The 16151-nt window shown below is 37.7% G+C and overlaps 1 protein-coding gene across 1 annotated transcript in view; it reads right to left on the minus strand.

The window, feature by feature from the left end:
- Nucleotides 1-16151, minus strand: part of TTC3 (tetratricopeptide repeat domain 3) — a 78294-nt gene that overhangs the window by 23123 nt on the left and 39020 nt on the right. Inside the window, exons 16-22 of the mRNA XM_066545561.1 lie at nt 12218-12278; nt 10408-10474; nt 8703-8819; nt 8294-8431; nt 6640-6729; nt 5730-5842; nt 1385-1511 (exon numbers count right to left, since the gene is read on the minus strand). Coding sequence (XP_066401658.1) covers nt 1385-1511; nt 5730-5842; nt 6640-6729; nt 8294-8431; nt 8703-8819; nt 10408-10474; nt 12218-12278 — 713 coding nt within the window. The remainder of the gene's footprint in view (nt 1-1384; nt 1512-5729; nt 5843-6639; nt 6730-8293; nt 8432-8702; nt 8820-10407; nt 10475-12217; nt 12279-16151) is intronic.

Below are 16151 nucleotides of genomic sequence, written 5' to 3' on the forward strand. Positions count from 1 at the left end.
AAATACAATAAACTCTTTTCTAGTCAAAGCCAGGCAAGATTGGCCTTTTATGGCCAAAATATTCCAGGGGTTGCTTGAAGCGCTGGCAGCTGAGTGCTCAAACACCCAGAAAAATGCAGGTTTGTCCTGAGCCAGTGTCCCAAATCCTGCCCCATTCCAGAGTTTTGTCACTGTCTAAATGGTTTTATCATTGTCCAAATGATTAAAGAGATTATGGGGCGAAAAATGGGGTTTTTTTGGTCATTTCTGAAGATTCCCAGCATTCGCAGAGGGTCTCACCTGGCCCCTGGGCTAAGGCCCAAGCTCAGAGCTGGCCCTGGGGAACCAGGGAGGTGTCCCAGGGCCATTTCTGAGGGAAAGACTTCATGTGAGATCAGGGCAGGGCTGGAATGAGCCTCAGGTCTGAGCATTTTTATATTTCAGACTCTGGGCTGCTTTAGTGTGTGGGGCTGGCCTTCATATTATGGGATGCTGAGCCCAGAACACCCCAAGAACAGAGCCCTGCTGAAGCCTGGCAGGGAATCTGCATTGTCCAGAGGCCCCTGACCGTGGCTGGAGGGATCCACAGCCTCTCTGAGCAATCCTGAGGGTGGTTTTTGAGAGCAAAAAGCCCAAAACCAGAGTTTCTGGGGATCTGGCCAAGTGAAAAACCCTCCCAGTTCAGCTGTGCTAGAAATGCCCCTGTGCAGGGCAGCTCCTGGTGCCAGATCTTTCCAGTCAAACAGGGAATTTTACCACATAAATCCCAATGTTTTATCCAGGAGCCATGTGGTCAAAGTCTCCTGGTTTGCTTTTAAATTATCAAATTCTTGGTTTTGCCAGCTCAGATGTTGAACTGGTTCTCCCCAGAATTCTGCTGTGTGTTCACACCTGAAAATTTGGGAGCGTGCAAGGAAAAGAATCAAATAATATCCAAAATCACTGGGGCTGGAAAAGAGCTCCAAAATCCAACCTGGGACACATCCCCAGCTTGTCACTGAGTGCCACACACAGGCCCTGCCTGGCCAATTCTGATAAAGGGTAAATAAAAAAAACGAGAAATGAAAAATATGGTAAATGGAAAAATGAGAAAAAATAATAAACAAAAAATGATAAACAAAAAGTGATGGAAAATGATAAATAAAAAATGATAAAATGGAAAAATGATAAATGGCTACACCTTGTGAGCTCAAACAAAGCTTCCTCTCCAAGCCCACTGGCCTGTGGAAACTGCACAATTCCCACTGTGGAAAAAGGAGAACTGGAATTTCCCCAACAGGAATTTCAGCTTCAGTGCCCTGCCTGCTGCTCCCCATCCTTCCTGTATCCCCCATCACCCTGGACCTTGGCAGGGAGGAGCAGGACAATTTTCTATTTGTAGTTTTTTTAATTTATTTAAACATACCTGTAAATTCTCTATTCGTGTCTCCTCGATGACCTGACTTGTTCCTGGCCAGGTTAAAACTCCAGGGACAATCTTGAAATCAATCATCAGCTTTGACTTCAGGAATTGGTCGAGGGCATGAACAAACCTGGAGTTTGGAACAGGTCAAACACACTCAGATCCCCTGGGAGCAAAAAATTTCCTAAAATTTCCACCATCAATTTTATCCTGCCAGGAGCAAACAGTGGTGACTGAGAGGATGGGGAAGGAGAGATCAGCTGGCTCATTAAATGCTGGGTTTTGGGGTTTTTTTATTTTTGTGAAAGTTGGGATTGAATGTTTGAGATGGTATTTTATGTTATATTTAGATATTTATTATTTTTATTTATAGTTTCATAAGTTGTGAGATCTATAGTATTACATGAATAAGTTACAAAATGGTTAATTTTTTTTCCTATAAGCTCTTTTAAGGTTAAATTATCTAATTAAGAAATGACACTTAAATTGTTTTTACTTTTAACTTAATAACTAATTATTCCTGTCTCGTAATGTGGACATTTGTGTCTAAGTATAGAACACTACTTAAACTGGAGGAGGAGGAGGAGGAGGTAAAGAAGAGGGATCAGCTTCTGCTTTAAAACTTTTCTCTTGTTCTATATATATTATTATATTCTAAAACTTTAAATTCTAGGTTTTCTACCTTGTGACATTACACACTTCTAATTAAACTCCACACTTGTAATTATAGTGTGTTATTAATTAATTCTGGAAGTCTTCACTATGGCTTTAGGTTAAATGCAGTGCTCTCCTGAGGGTCTGTGTCTTCCAGCACAGGAAGTTTCAAATTCTCAGCACCCAGGGTTCCAGCATTTCCATTTTCTGGTCGTTTGGAGGGGTGAGGCAGGCAGGGACGAGCCTGTGATCCCCAGGGATGCAGGGATGTGGGAATTCAGGACACAGCACTCTGCCTTGGCTTTCCCCTGAGCTCAGACATGGGAATGGCTCTGCCTGGCCACAGCTGGGAAATGGATTTGTGGAAAATGTTTAAAACTTGACAGAAGGTTTATATAGCATGGATTTGTATGTAAGGTTTGAGGTAAGAGATGCTGGCTTAGAAATGTTATGGAATTGGATAGATACTGTTGAGAGAGAAATGGAATTAGAAATGAATAAATAAATAAATTTCTGTAAATAAAACTAGATGTTTTGGAGAAATTGAACAATGAAAAATGGATTGTAGTAAGATTTATGAGGGGTAATTTTAGATAATTGTTTTTTAGTTGGCTTCTGACTGTGATGGTGTGCATTATAACACTTAGGTTGTCTCAGCCTTCACATGAGCCTGAAAGTGGAATAGAAGTTTTTTAAACACCTCTCATTTGCCCCACCTGTGGGTCAGGAAAGGGCTTTATCCAAGAGCCAGAGGTGCTGTCACCTGTGCAGGGCCTTTTCTGGCAGTCAAGGCTGCCAGGGAAATGAGCCACGAGCACAGGGCTGGGAAGCAGCTCCCAGGCAGGAGGAATTCCCTCAGAGCAGCCACCAGCCCTGAGCAGGTGCTTGGAGCCAGCCCCAGCAGGAGAGGAGAAGGGTCAGCACCAAAACTCCTTTATTTGGCATTGCTTTGGCATGGCAAGGGGGGCAGGGAGAAGGGGCAGGAGAGGAGAAGGGTCAGCACCAAAACTCCTTTATTTGGCACTGTTTTGGCAGGGGATGGGGGGCAGGAAGAAGGAGCAGGAGAGGAGAAGGGTCAGCACCAAAACTCCTTTATTTGGCACTGTTTTGGCATGGCAAGGGGGGCAGGGGATGGGGGGATGGCAGAGCTCCAGGCCCAGCTGTGCTTTATTCCCTGCAGGATAAAGGGAAAAACACCCTGCACAAAACCTCCTCTCATGGTTTTGGAGGGTTCTCATTCTGAGTTCTGTGTGTTTCTTTTATATATTGGAAATTATTAAGGTTTTTTCTTTGCTCTATCTCTGATCACACCTCACAGTGGGCACCAGGGAGAGTCATTGTCATGGGGGCACCGAGGAGCAGTGAGAAAACCTCCCCCCTTCCCCATCCCTGCAGGCAGCACAGAGTCAGGAATGAGGGAGTGAATTCCAGCCTGGGATAAAGGAGGGCAAGAGAAAGGTGATTTCAGTTGTTTTACTCTGTTTCCCACTCTCCAGTTCTGTTTCAATGGACAAGAAATTATTTTAAATTATTTTTCCTGACTTTGAGTGTTTCCTGTGAGTCATTAGGAAATGCTCTCCCTGTCTTTCCCTCCACCCTGGAGCTTTTCCATGGAATTTCTCCCCTCTCTCCCAGAGGAGCAGGATCACAGCTGGGTAAGGAGCTCCAGGGATACCCCAAAATCCCCCCACCAGCTTCCCACAGCCAGGATTCCACGAGGGAGAAACTCCAGCAGGAAACCCTGGATGGGTGGGAGCAGCTCCAGCTCTTTGCTCCCAGTTTCTTTCTTGTCCTGGCCCTGCATTCCAGGCTCTCCCTGTCCCTCTGGGATGTGCCAGCTCAGGAACACATCCCTGCTTATCAGCTCCAGGGAATTTGTGACTCACTGGAGCCTTGTCCCAGCCCAAGGCCACCCTCAGCTCCCCTCAGGCAGGAGATAAAGCCAGATTTCTTTAGGATGCATTTTTCCCTCAGAACAAAGAGGGTTTGTTCTTTCCCCCTGAGCTCTCCCCCACTGCAGGGCTGTGATCCCTGAATCCCAAATATTCCCTCAAATCCGCTCTGCTCAGCAGCTCCCATCAGTTCTTCAGCAGGAATAAAATTCCACTTGCATTAAATCCATTGGATTAAATTTATTGGATTAAACCCACTGGATTAAACCTATTTTACTGAATCCATTGGATTATACCCATGGGATTAAACCCACTGGATTAAATCCATGGGATTAAACTAATTTTATTAAACCCATTGGATTAAACCCACTAGATTAAATCCATTTTATTAAATCTATTGGATTAAACCCACTTGAATTAAATCCATTTGATTAAACCCATTGGATTAAACCCACTTGGATTAAATCCACTGGGTTAAATCCATTGTATCAAATCCATTTTATTAAACCCATTGGACTAAACCCATTTGATTAAATCCATAGTATTAAATCCATTGGATTAAACCCACTGGATTAAATTTATTGTATTAAATCCATTGGATTAAACCCACTGGATTGAATTTATATATATAAATTTAATTATCAATTATATATATATATATATATAATTTAATTAATAATTATATTAAATTTTAAACCTATTGTACTGAATCCATTGGATTAAACCCACTTGGATTAAATCCATTGGATTAAACACATTTGATTTAATTTATTGTATTTAAACCCACTGTACTGAATCCATTGGATTAAACCCACTTGGATTAAATCCACTGGATTAAACACATTTGATTTAATTTATTGTATTAAACCCATTGTACTGAATCCATTGGAGTAAACCCATTAGATTAAATCCATTTTATTAAATCCATTGTATTAAACCCACTGGATTAAATTTATTGTATTAAATCTATTGGATTAAACCCACTGGATTAAATTTATTGTATTAAATCCATTGGATTAAACCCACTGGATTGAATTTATATATATAAATTTAATTAACAATTATATATATATATAATTTAATTAATAATTACATTAAATTTTAAACCTATTGTACTGAATCCATTGGATTAAACCCACTTGGATTAAATCCACTGGATTAAACACATTTGATTTAATTTATTGTATTTAAACCCATTGTACTGAATCCATTGGATAAAACTCATTAGATTAAATCCATTTTATTAAATCCATTGGATTAAACCCACTGGATTGAATTTATTGTATTAAATCCATTGTATTAAACCCACTGGATTAAATTTATTGTATTAAATCCATTGTATTAAACCCACTGGATTGAATTTATATATATAAATTTAATTAACAATTATATATATATATATATAATTATATTGAATTTTAAACCTATTGTACTGAATCCATTGGATTAAACCCACTTGGATTAAATCCATTAGATTAAACACATTTGATTTAATTTATTGTATTTAAACCCATTGTACTGAATCCATTGGATTAAACCCACTTGGATTAAATCCATTGTATCAAACCCATTTTATTAAACACACTAGATTAAACCCATTTTATTTAACCTATTGGATTAAACCCATTTTATTAAATCCACTGATTAAACCCACCTGACAGATGAATTTAATGATTAACACAGCAAAATTAAAGCCCCACCACGCTTCAAATAAAAAATTTTTTCTTCAAATAAAAAATTTTCAAATTCTTCAAATAAAAAATTTTTTCCCAGCAAACCCTGAAATTCTCCATCAGACCAACCTGTTTTGCCTGAGGTAAACCCTTCCAATTCCATAGTGTGCCAAACAAAAACAACTTTCTTCTGGATAGTCCTCAATTATTTTCTTAAACTGAACTTCAGCTTTTGCCAATGCCTTCAAAAGAAATGTGAGACACAAATAAGGGAGTTTTGCCAGAATATTTTCACTTTTCCTGGGTTTTTTCCTCCTTTGGACTGGGTCAGTGTGCCCTATTCCTTGATCAGTCTTAGGAACAGTAAATGGAATTACACACCTTTGTGATCACAGGCAAAACTTCCCTTTCTTTTTAAAAAAAAATCCCAATTTATTCTGTAAACATGGAGTTGCTGTAACCCAAAGGAATGAAATTCCTGAGCTCAGCTATTTTTAAATTCATTTTAAGACACTGAATATTACCAAACACTGAAGGAAGAAACATCCCAAAAAAACCCGACCCCCACTTCTGGTTTGGCATTTTCCAGAACCCAAAGCAATTCCTGGCTCTTGTTTTAGGAGCAGGATATTTCTGTCCAAAACACCAGCTCAGGGCAGAAATCAAAGTTATTGACTGTCAATTTTTGATATTCAGATGCTCATTTGAAGACTTACAAAGAAATTTTATTTGATAGCCCAATTCCAAAACTATCAAGGATTTAGTCCCAAATATTCAATTTGGACAATTCCAAAATGTGTCCAGAGGTTTCCCCCCCCTCTCATCTTCCCAGTTAGGAAAATACAAAAAAAGGATGGGAAACTGCCTGAGCTAGAAATTGGAATTAAGGGAATATTTATATGTAAAATAAATTTTAGAAAATATATACATTAAATATACATAAATTGGAATTAAGACAGTATTTAAGTACAAAATAAATAATTAAAAATATTTAAATAAGTATCAAAATAAATGAAAATACAAATAAATTACATCCTACCTCAGGATGTCCCAGTCCCAGGAGGGCAGTGGCATGTCCATAGAGGAATATAACATAATTTATATTAAGAATATTCACACTATTCACATGCTAAAAAAAAAGAAAAAAGAAAGTTAAATTATAGTCACAGCACAACAAAGACACATGGTAAAAAGGTAAAAATACTGTAAATTAATGAAGAGAAATCCAGGATGACTTTTGGGTCAGTGGCTGATTGGGTAAGGCTACACAGACAGCAAATTTCACAGAATTTGCCCTCAAAATCCTTTTTACCCTTTGTTCTTATAAAATCTTTTTTACCCTTTGCTCTTATAAATCAAAGTTGATTTGACAATCACAGAAGAGACCTTTAAGATCATCAAAAGTCCAACCAACAAGAGGGTTTTGATTTAAAAAACCACAATGTTTGATGCAAATATTTGAGGAAGGGGGAAAGGAAAAGGCGAAAGGAAATTTCAAGGAAAGGAAAGGAAACTTGAAGGAAATTTCAAGGGAAGGTTTGGGAAGGGAAAGGGGAAAAGGGGGAAAGGGGGAAGGGGGAAGGGGGAAGGGGGAAGGGGGAAGGGGGAAGGGAAAGGGGAAGGGAAAGGGGGAAGGGAAAGGGGAAGGAATATTTTGGAACCACAGCTCTGTGTGTGTGTGTGTGTGTGTGTGTGTAACACTCCTAAAATCTTTCCCTCGGCAGCCACCAATCCAATCCAGTCCAATGCAATGCAATGCAATGCAATGCAATCCAATGCAGTCCAATCCAGTCCAATGCAATGCAATGCAATCCAATGCAATCCAATGCAATGCAATGCAATGCAATGCAATGCAATCCAGTCCAATGCAATGCAATGCAATGCAGTGCAATCCAATGCAGTCCAATCCAGTCCAATGCAATCCAATCCAGTCCAATGCAATGCAATGCAATCCAATGCAGTCCAATCCAGTCCAATGCAATCCAATCCAGTCCAATGCAATGCAATGCAATCCAATGCAATCCATTGCAATGCAATGCAATGCAGTGCAATCCAATGCAATGCAGGGCAATCCAATGCAATCCATTGCAATGCAATGCAATCCAATGCAATGCAATGCAATCCAATCCAATGCAATCCATTGCAATGCAATCCAATGCAATCCAATGCAATGCAATGCAATGCAATGCAATCCAATGCAATGCAATGCAGTGCAATCCAATGCAATGCAGTGCAATCCAATGCAATCCATTGCAATGCAATGCAATCCAATGCAATGCAATCCAATGCAATGCAATGCAATGCAATGCAATGCAATGCAATCCAATGCAATCCAATGCAATGCAATCCAATGCAATCCAATGCAATGCAATCCAATGCAATGCAATCCAATGCAATCCAATGCAATGCAATGCAATCCAATGCAATGCAATCCAATGCAATGCAATCCAATGCAATGCAATGCAATGCAATCCAATGCAATGCAATGCAATGCAATCCAATGCAATCCAATGCAATGCAATGCAATCCAATGCAATGCAATCCAATGCAATGCAATCCAATGCAATGCAATGCAATGCAATGCAATGCAATCCAATGCAATCCAATGCAATGCCATGCAACCCATGATGACCATTCTGGGGCAGGGAGCGGGGCCCAGGGTGGCGCAGAGGAGGGAGCTGTGCTGCCTTTACCGCGAGGCTGGTGCTGTAGAGGAGGTGCAGCAGCGAGGAGAAGGCTCGCTCGGCCCCGTGGCACTGCTGCTCCTGCAGGGCCCTGCAGCCGTCCCGCGCCAGCGCCTTCACCTCCTCGGGCAGGGCGCTGAAATCCACCTGCAACGCGCAGCAAAGCCAGTCAGTCCAACAGAAAACTGCATTTTCCTCCTTCTTTAATTGAATTCTATTTTTTAAATTAAATATGAATATTTTGGCTTTTTTTTTTCCTTCTTTCTCACATTGCACCTTCAAATTTTTTTTACGCTCAACCCAGTGTGGTTGGGTTGTTTTTCCACACAAGAGTCAGGATTGTTTTGGGGGAAGGAAGGTGTTGAAGGCATAAATTTGAATTTCTGGGATAAAAACCAGGTTATTTCTCCGAGTTTACCTTGAATTCTGGAGCATTCAAGGCTTTCAGCAGGGGTAATAGAATGGGTTTATCCCTGGCCAGCAAGGCTCCATCACCCTCCAGCCCAAGGGATTTTCCATCAGCACTGAAATCCCCCTGAAATGGTGAACAGACAGCAAGCTCAAAAAAACCCAACATTTTCTTTTTTTATTTATTTTTAATATAATTTATAATTATATAAATAATATATATATAATTATATATATATTATAATATATATTATATATAATTATATAATTTTTAATATATAATTTATTTATATTTTTTTTTTTTTGTTTGCTTTCAAAAGCAAGCAAAAGATTTAATTCAGAAAATAAATATTTGCTAGAACACTTCTGAGACAGCCAAGTGGAAATTCTGCAGCCTCCTGAACTGTGTCACCACAATTTCACTTTTCAAGCAGCAAACCAGGTGCATTTTTATAAAACTCCTGCATTAGATTTTCATGGAGCTGCCAATCTCTTAAAAATCTCATTTTTATTCTAAATTTCTAACTTACTTTTATTTTTATTTCTAATTTCTAATCTCATTTTTATTCTAAATGTCTCTCCAGAAAGCTGCAACTTTAGTTCAAGCACCATTTAAATTTTTCTCACATATAAAAAAAACCCAAGAGCACCACCCAGACTTCTGCATTTCCTCACTTTTTGTATCCAAATGTTTTTGGAAGAGCTGAGAATTATTTCATTTTTCATTTGTGTCCAGCTCAGCTCATGCTGGAAGGTTTCACAGTCCATTATTTTACTATTTGTTATTATGTCATGCTAAAATTATATTTTGTTTTCACTACTGGTACTTCCTCAAAGCTGCAGGAATTTACATTATTATGTAAATAATTAAGATTTATTTTCATTTCCTGCAACTCCTGGGTTAATGCTGTCCCAACAGATCAGAATAAATGATATTATTTTAATGCTAAATGACATCCAAAGCAGATCAAAGGACTGAAAATGTCCCTTTCAACACCAGCAATGAATTAGCAAAACAAAGAGAAGTGTTTGATAGGAAATAAGGGGCAGAACCTGCACTTTCTCCTAAATTCAGTTTTATCCTGTGAGGCATTTAATGTATTTAATCTGAATAAAGATTTTTGGTATCCACATCCCCCAATTAACAGGGATGAAAGAATTACTTATTGAATTAATTAATACAATAATTTAACTAATTAGTTAAGCATTGCCATTATTTCCTTCAGGAATTTATTGGTGCTTGACCAGAGAGGGAGAATTTTCCCCCCAGTGTATGAATTTTATAAAATTTGTATGAATTTTACAGCGTTTCCAACAGCCAATCCATACAATTGGTTATTTCCAAATGTATCCAACACTGGAAAAAAAAATTTAGGCAGAAATTTGGGAAGGGCTTTTTAAATTCCTGAATGATCCCAGCCAGGTTTTAAATTTTTGATTAAAAATTTAATTAAAAATTTAATTTAAAATTTAATTTAAAATTTAATTTAAAATTTAATTTAAAATTATCCCAGCCAGGTTTTACAGCAGGAGAAGAAAGAGAAACCAGAAGAAAATCAGGATAAATCAGAATAAATCAGAGTAACCACAGAATTCCTGCCTCTGATCAAAGCCACACAGAGCACAGAGAGTTAAATTTTGGAATCAACCAAGATTTTGTGCAATGTTCCTAAAAATGAGAAATCATTTCCAGTTTAAGGCTGGATTCCCATTACCTGTGGCACAGCACAGAAACCTTTATCCTCCATGGCTTTAGATTCCCTCTTCAAATCCACATGGTCCCTACAACAAACAGCACAGGGGCACCAAGGGTTTCTAAAGGTGCTTTCAATCTCAATTTATTTCCAATAAATGTGGTTTTCTTAGCTCTGCTCATCTCCCCCCAGCAGAGAAGCAATTTTGGAGCTGGTTCAGCTGCTTTACAGAGGATCTGTTCCACAATAAATGAAAATATCACCCCTCCTTGAAGTGATAGGAAAAGGAAGCCACTGATAATTCCATTTAATGACCTCTCCTGGGGCAAAATTTCAATTTTTCTACCTACACTGGTGCTCAAAAAAATTACAGGAAAACAACAGGATTGTACTGAAATAAATATTGATTTAAAGAAATTTGGGGGTATGGTCACACTTAGATTAGGACTGGGAACAATCAGGTTTCCTAAAGAAACCTGAAATCTGCCTCGGAAAAATTCTCTTGAATGGAAACCTCCCTATTTCCATACAATAAAAATCCTGTTTTGTGGGATTTTTTCCATGTTTTGAGCCATCCTAAACACAACAAAAATCCCCAGAGCGTGGTGCCCCCAGCACCACTGGAAATATTCAATGATTTCCTCTGATAAATTCTGTTTTAAGTGGAACAATAAATATATTGTTAATATATTATATTAATAATCATTAATATAATATAATAAATAAATATACTATATATTTAATATAGAATTAAATATATTAAAGTATACTAAAAATTAAATATAATTTTAATATAGACTTATATATTTAATAAATATTTAAAATATAAATATTTAATATGATAAAATCTATAGTTTTACCTGAATTTATTGAATTTTAGCCCCAAGTACAACCAATAATTAACATATTATAACATATAATAAATAAATATATAAAATAATACATTTAATATAGAATTAAATATATTAAAATATACTAAAAAGTAAATACAATTTTTAATATAGAATTATATAGCTAATAAATATTTAAAATAGAAATATTTAATATGATAAAATCTATAGTTTTACCTGAATTCATTGAATTTTAGCCCCAAGTACAACCAATAATTAACATATTATAACATATAATAAATAAATAAATAAATAAAATAATACATTTAATATAGAATTAAATATATTAAAATATACTAAAAAGTAAATACAATTTTTAATATAGAATTATATTTAATAGATATTTAAAATAGAAATATTTAATATGATAAAATCTATAGTTTTACCTGAATTCATTGAATTTTAGCCCCAAGTACAACCATTCACACTCCTGTTCTACAGGAGCATCCTTGGCCTTAAAATCAGACTTTTGATTGGAAATTGGAGCCAACAAACAACTGAAGGACTCCAAGTAAAGTTCTTTCATAAAATAAAAACCACAAAACCAGATTTCATTGTTTTTCCTGAGCTCAGGGAGTGGCAGAGGAGTTTGAACAATTATTTGGTGCAAGGGAGACCTTGGAAAGGAGGTAAGAGTTACAATTATTGCTGTGACTTTGGATGTAACAACTGCAACAAAACTCCTGTCCCCCCTCTCTGCTTCAACAGCAAATATTCCAATTATGCCTTCATGCACTAAAACTCAGCTGGGCATGGAAGATTTTCAGATTTCAAGCAGTAACTGTGGAAAAATTGTAATTTTGGGGAATTTATCCACTATCAGGATGTAAAAAATTACACAAAGCCATTAGCAGGGAGCAAGCAGCGAATCCCAGTTGTATTAATTTTACCTAAAATAGCTCAAAATAGGAATAAATTTAAAAATAAATAGTATTTCTTACCTCATTTTTTCATAGTCACAAGTTTTGGTTTTTGGCTTTCGTTTGTTTTGCTGACTTTGGTCTGTAAAGAGGAAAAGGATTTTAAACAAAATGAACATTACCTGAAACAAGCAAACAAAAAAATGCACTTGGAACTCACATTTGGCTCTGTAACTCGTAGATCTTAAAAACTGACAAGGTCAAAAGTAACACAACCAAAAAGTGAATTTGAATTTAGTTTTGTTCTATGGTAGATAGGAATAAAAAAAAATGCTAAAAGGGAAAGATTTTAAACAAATAGAAGAACCTTAAACTCCTGCAGGATTGCAGGATTTTAATCTCAAAATTGTGATTAAATAATCACAAAATTGTGATTATTAAAGTGGACTCCAGCCTGAAGAAATCAGTCTGTCCTATAAAAGAGTAATTTATATATATATATATAATATAGATATAAACATATAAACAGTTTATATATGATATATTTTATGTAGGATATATTATATATGCATAAAATATATAAAACCAGTTTATATTTATATATTGTAGATATTAGAAATTATATATATATATTTCCAATTCTTATATAATTATGTATTGTGTATTAGAATGCATACATTGTATGTTAGGTAATGCATTATAAAATGACATTATGCAATATTTTATATTCAAATTGTTTGGGTTTTTTTTTCCTTATACTATTATTGACCAATCAGAATTTTCAAAGGGAATAACAGATCCCTATGCAAGTCCAAGTTTCTCTGGAAAAAATCATGAGGATGAATTTTTTTGCTTCAAAAGCCCTGAGGTAAAGCGAAGTTCAAGCCTTGTCAGTGTCAAATGGAAATAAAAAGAGGCAGACAACTCAAAGTGGAAACACTGGATGCCAAGGCCAAGGAAGGATTAATCAGGTGAGAGCAATTCACATTTAACTCCCAAATTTCACATCAAAGACCTCACGTGGAACTCACTGGAGCACTCCAAACCCCCAGAGCTCCCGCCCTGCTGTGGAACAGCACTGAGGAAACAATTCCTGGGCACCACGGAAGGAGAAAATGAAAAGCACTGAACATGTGCTTTAATGCTTTGTTGTTATGACAAACCCAGGAATTCCTGCCATTAACTGCAAAAATCATCTTTTTTTTTTTTATTGGACACACCCACAGGGAAACAATGCAGCACCTGGATTGAAACTCTTGGGCACTGGGTTATTGTTCTGCTGAGCTGCCAGAAAATCAGATTTGAATACAGGAGAAGTTATTCACGTTACAGGTGAAATTTTAGCAAGGATCTGTGCTTAAAAATACTCCTCAGAGTATTTTAAACAGGAAATACTGAAAGGCACCGAGTGTGTAAAAACCCAGCTGAGCCCTGAGTGCTCTCCCTGCAGGCAGGGGAGGTGGCCCATGGACATTCCTGTGCTAAATCCCACCCGGGGGCAATTAAAGCCTTGGGCCAGGAGCAATTTCTCATTAGGAGCTGCTTAATGACCTGAAACTTAAATGAGTCAGCACAAAAATCAGGAGTCACCACCGGGACTGAACATGTTCAGAATTATTTCATGGACCACTCCTTGAGTGGATGGCGGCTGGAACTCATGGGAACCCCAAAGCTGCACTAAAAATCCCCACCAATTCCTCTAAATGGAGACCTTGGAATGATGGAAAACCAGAATTCTCCTGAAAGCCTGGAAACACCTCCAGCACATCATCCTTTAACCATCCTGAGACTGAGATATTTCACTTTCTCTTCATTTCATGTGTTGCTTTCCCTAAAGGAACCAATCTAACAACAAAACAAAATCTTAGTGAAGAGAAGAGAAACCATCTCAGCATGGAAGGAAGAAATCAATCTGCATTATTTTGCTCCAATTTCAAAAGCCATTCAACAAAAATTACTGCAGCAACAATTCCCATAGAAACAACTCCTCCCCTACAACACCCAACTTTAAATGCTGCTTCCAGATGAAATAAAAAAGCTTCTAAAACAAGGTAACAAGCAAAACCAGCTGATTTACTTAACTGATTTAATTAAAATACTTAAGTCAATGTATTAATTCCACAGAAATCATCATTTACTTACCCAACAAACACTTAAAAATGTTAGGAGAAGGGAAATGACTTTTCTTAGCACTTTCCATTAGGAGTGACCAAAGATATTTAATAAAAACATACAGGAGCTCAAAGAAACAGTACATGAAGACCAAAAATAGGAAGTAGCAAGAAAAATAAATCAAAAAGGCCAACGATTTTACAATAATATAATGTGGCATTAAGTTCTTTTCCATTAAAACTCCTGCAAGTTCAGTGAACAAAGGCAAAGGAGAAAAAAAAAAGGCTCTTCCTCCCCCACCCACAGCAAACTGGGGCCAGCCAGTCACTGGGAGCCTCCTCCTCCCTCCAAATCAAATATTTTGCTCTACAGAACCAGGGGAGGAGGAAGGGAGAACAGAAAGTGAAAATAAAGCAGAGCAAATAAAGCAGAAACATGGGATGAGCACGGGGCTGGTGAAATGACTGCGCCCAACGCGTTCCGTGGTGCTTGGCCAAGCATTGTCAGATCTCTCCCAGAATTTCCCCTCTTCCTTCCTCAGCTCCTCCAAGAATCAGCCACCCTGCCCCTTCTCCAGCCTCTCTGTGCCTCCCCACCCTGCCAGGGAAGAATTTCTAATTGAATGCCCAATTTCATCCTCGGTAATTTGGCGCCTGTGCTCTGGCACGCAGCAGGGAGAAGGGGAAATTTTCAGTCCCCCCTGAAGTTGGGTGATAAGAGCTCAGAGCCCAACTTGCAAAGGAGATAAAAGAATGTCAGAGAGGCACAGAGGATGCTGAGCACAGCTGGGAACAGATAATGAGGAATACAGAGGGGCTGGGGCAAAATTACCGACCCAGAAACACCAGCACACGCCCAAAGAGGAGCTCAGGGAAAGGCAACTCCAAACACTGGGGGCTCTCAGTGAGCAGAGCCCCAGAGAAAGCTTCAAATGACTCAGAGAAACCTTCAAATGATTCTCCAGGGCCATGAAAGAGGTGGATGCCTGGAAATGTGCTGGAATGCAAACATCCCTGGGCTCCTCTGACAGAGAAATGGATGCAGGGGCTGAATTAAAGCCTTTAGAGAAATTAGGATCTATTAAGCCACTTAAAAGCTAAGTTCAAATTTTAAGTCAATAGAAGTGTAAGATATAGTTTTAAGTAAGTAGAAATATATCTCAAGTGCCCTAAGAAACTAGCAGTAAAGTTTCTTAAACTTGCTACTTACTTCACTTAGTAGTAAAGTTCTTAAGTGCCTCAAGAAATCAACTAGTAAAGGCCCTAAAGACTAGTTTAAAGCTCAGTTTAAACTTAATCCCAGACATAACAAAAACAGAGCAGAACCTTGCTTGCTTCTCTAGACAGAATTATTAATGTAAATAGATAAAGCTATATGTGTAAATAGATAAAACTAATTTAGATAAGAACTAAAACTACTTCCCCATCACTTTTGTACATTAGAATCAAGTTCAGGTTGTGAATGGTTTAGATTTGTGGTTTTAGCTGATTGGTTGTTTTATGTATAAAAATCCCTGTACTGGTGTCATGGTTTGACACTGCACAATGCCAGTGCCCCCATGAGGATTCCCTCTCCCTGGTTCCTGCTGTGAGATGGGACCAGGAATAAGCACAGCAGGCTCCCACTTAGGAAAGAAAAAATTTATTAACTAAACTACAAGGGAAAGGAAAAAAAAAAGAAACACACAAGGAAAATGAAAACTTCACAAATACATCTCATCCCCACCAAATTCCCAATACAATACATCCCCCAAATCATCAACTCTCGGTTTGGCACCACCCTTCAGAATACTCAATCCTCAGTTCATCAAGAGGACAAGGAGTCCTTCTTGTGCCAGTGGTGACCTCTTCCTTTCCTGTCCAGCGCTCTCACCACTGAACACGGACCAGAGCTGCTGCTAGGG

This window comes from Molothrus aeneus, chromosome 2 (genome assembly GCF_037042795.1).
Source record: "Molothrus aeneus isolate 106 chromosome 2, BPBGC_Maene_1.0, whole genome shotgun sequence".
NCBI lineage: Eukaryota > Metazoa > Chordata > Aves > Passeriformes > Icteridae > Molothrus > Molothrus aeneus.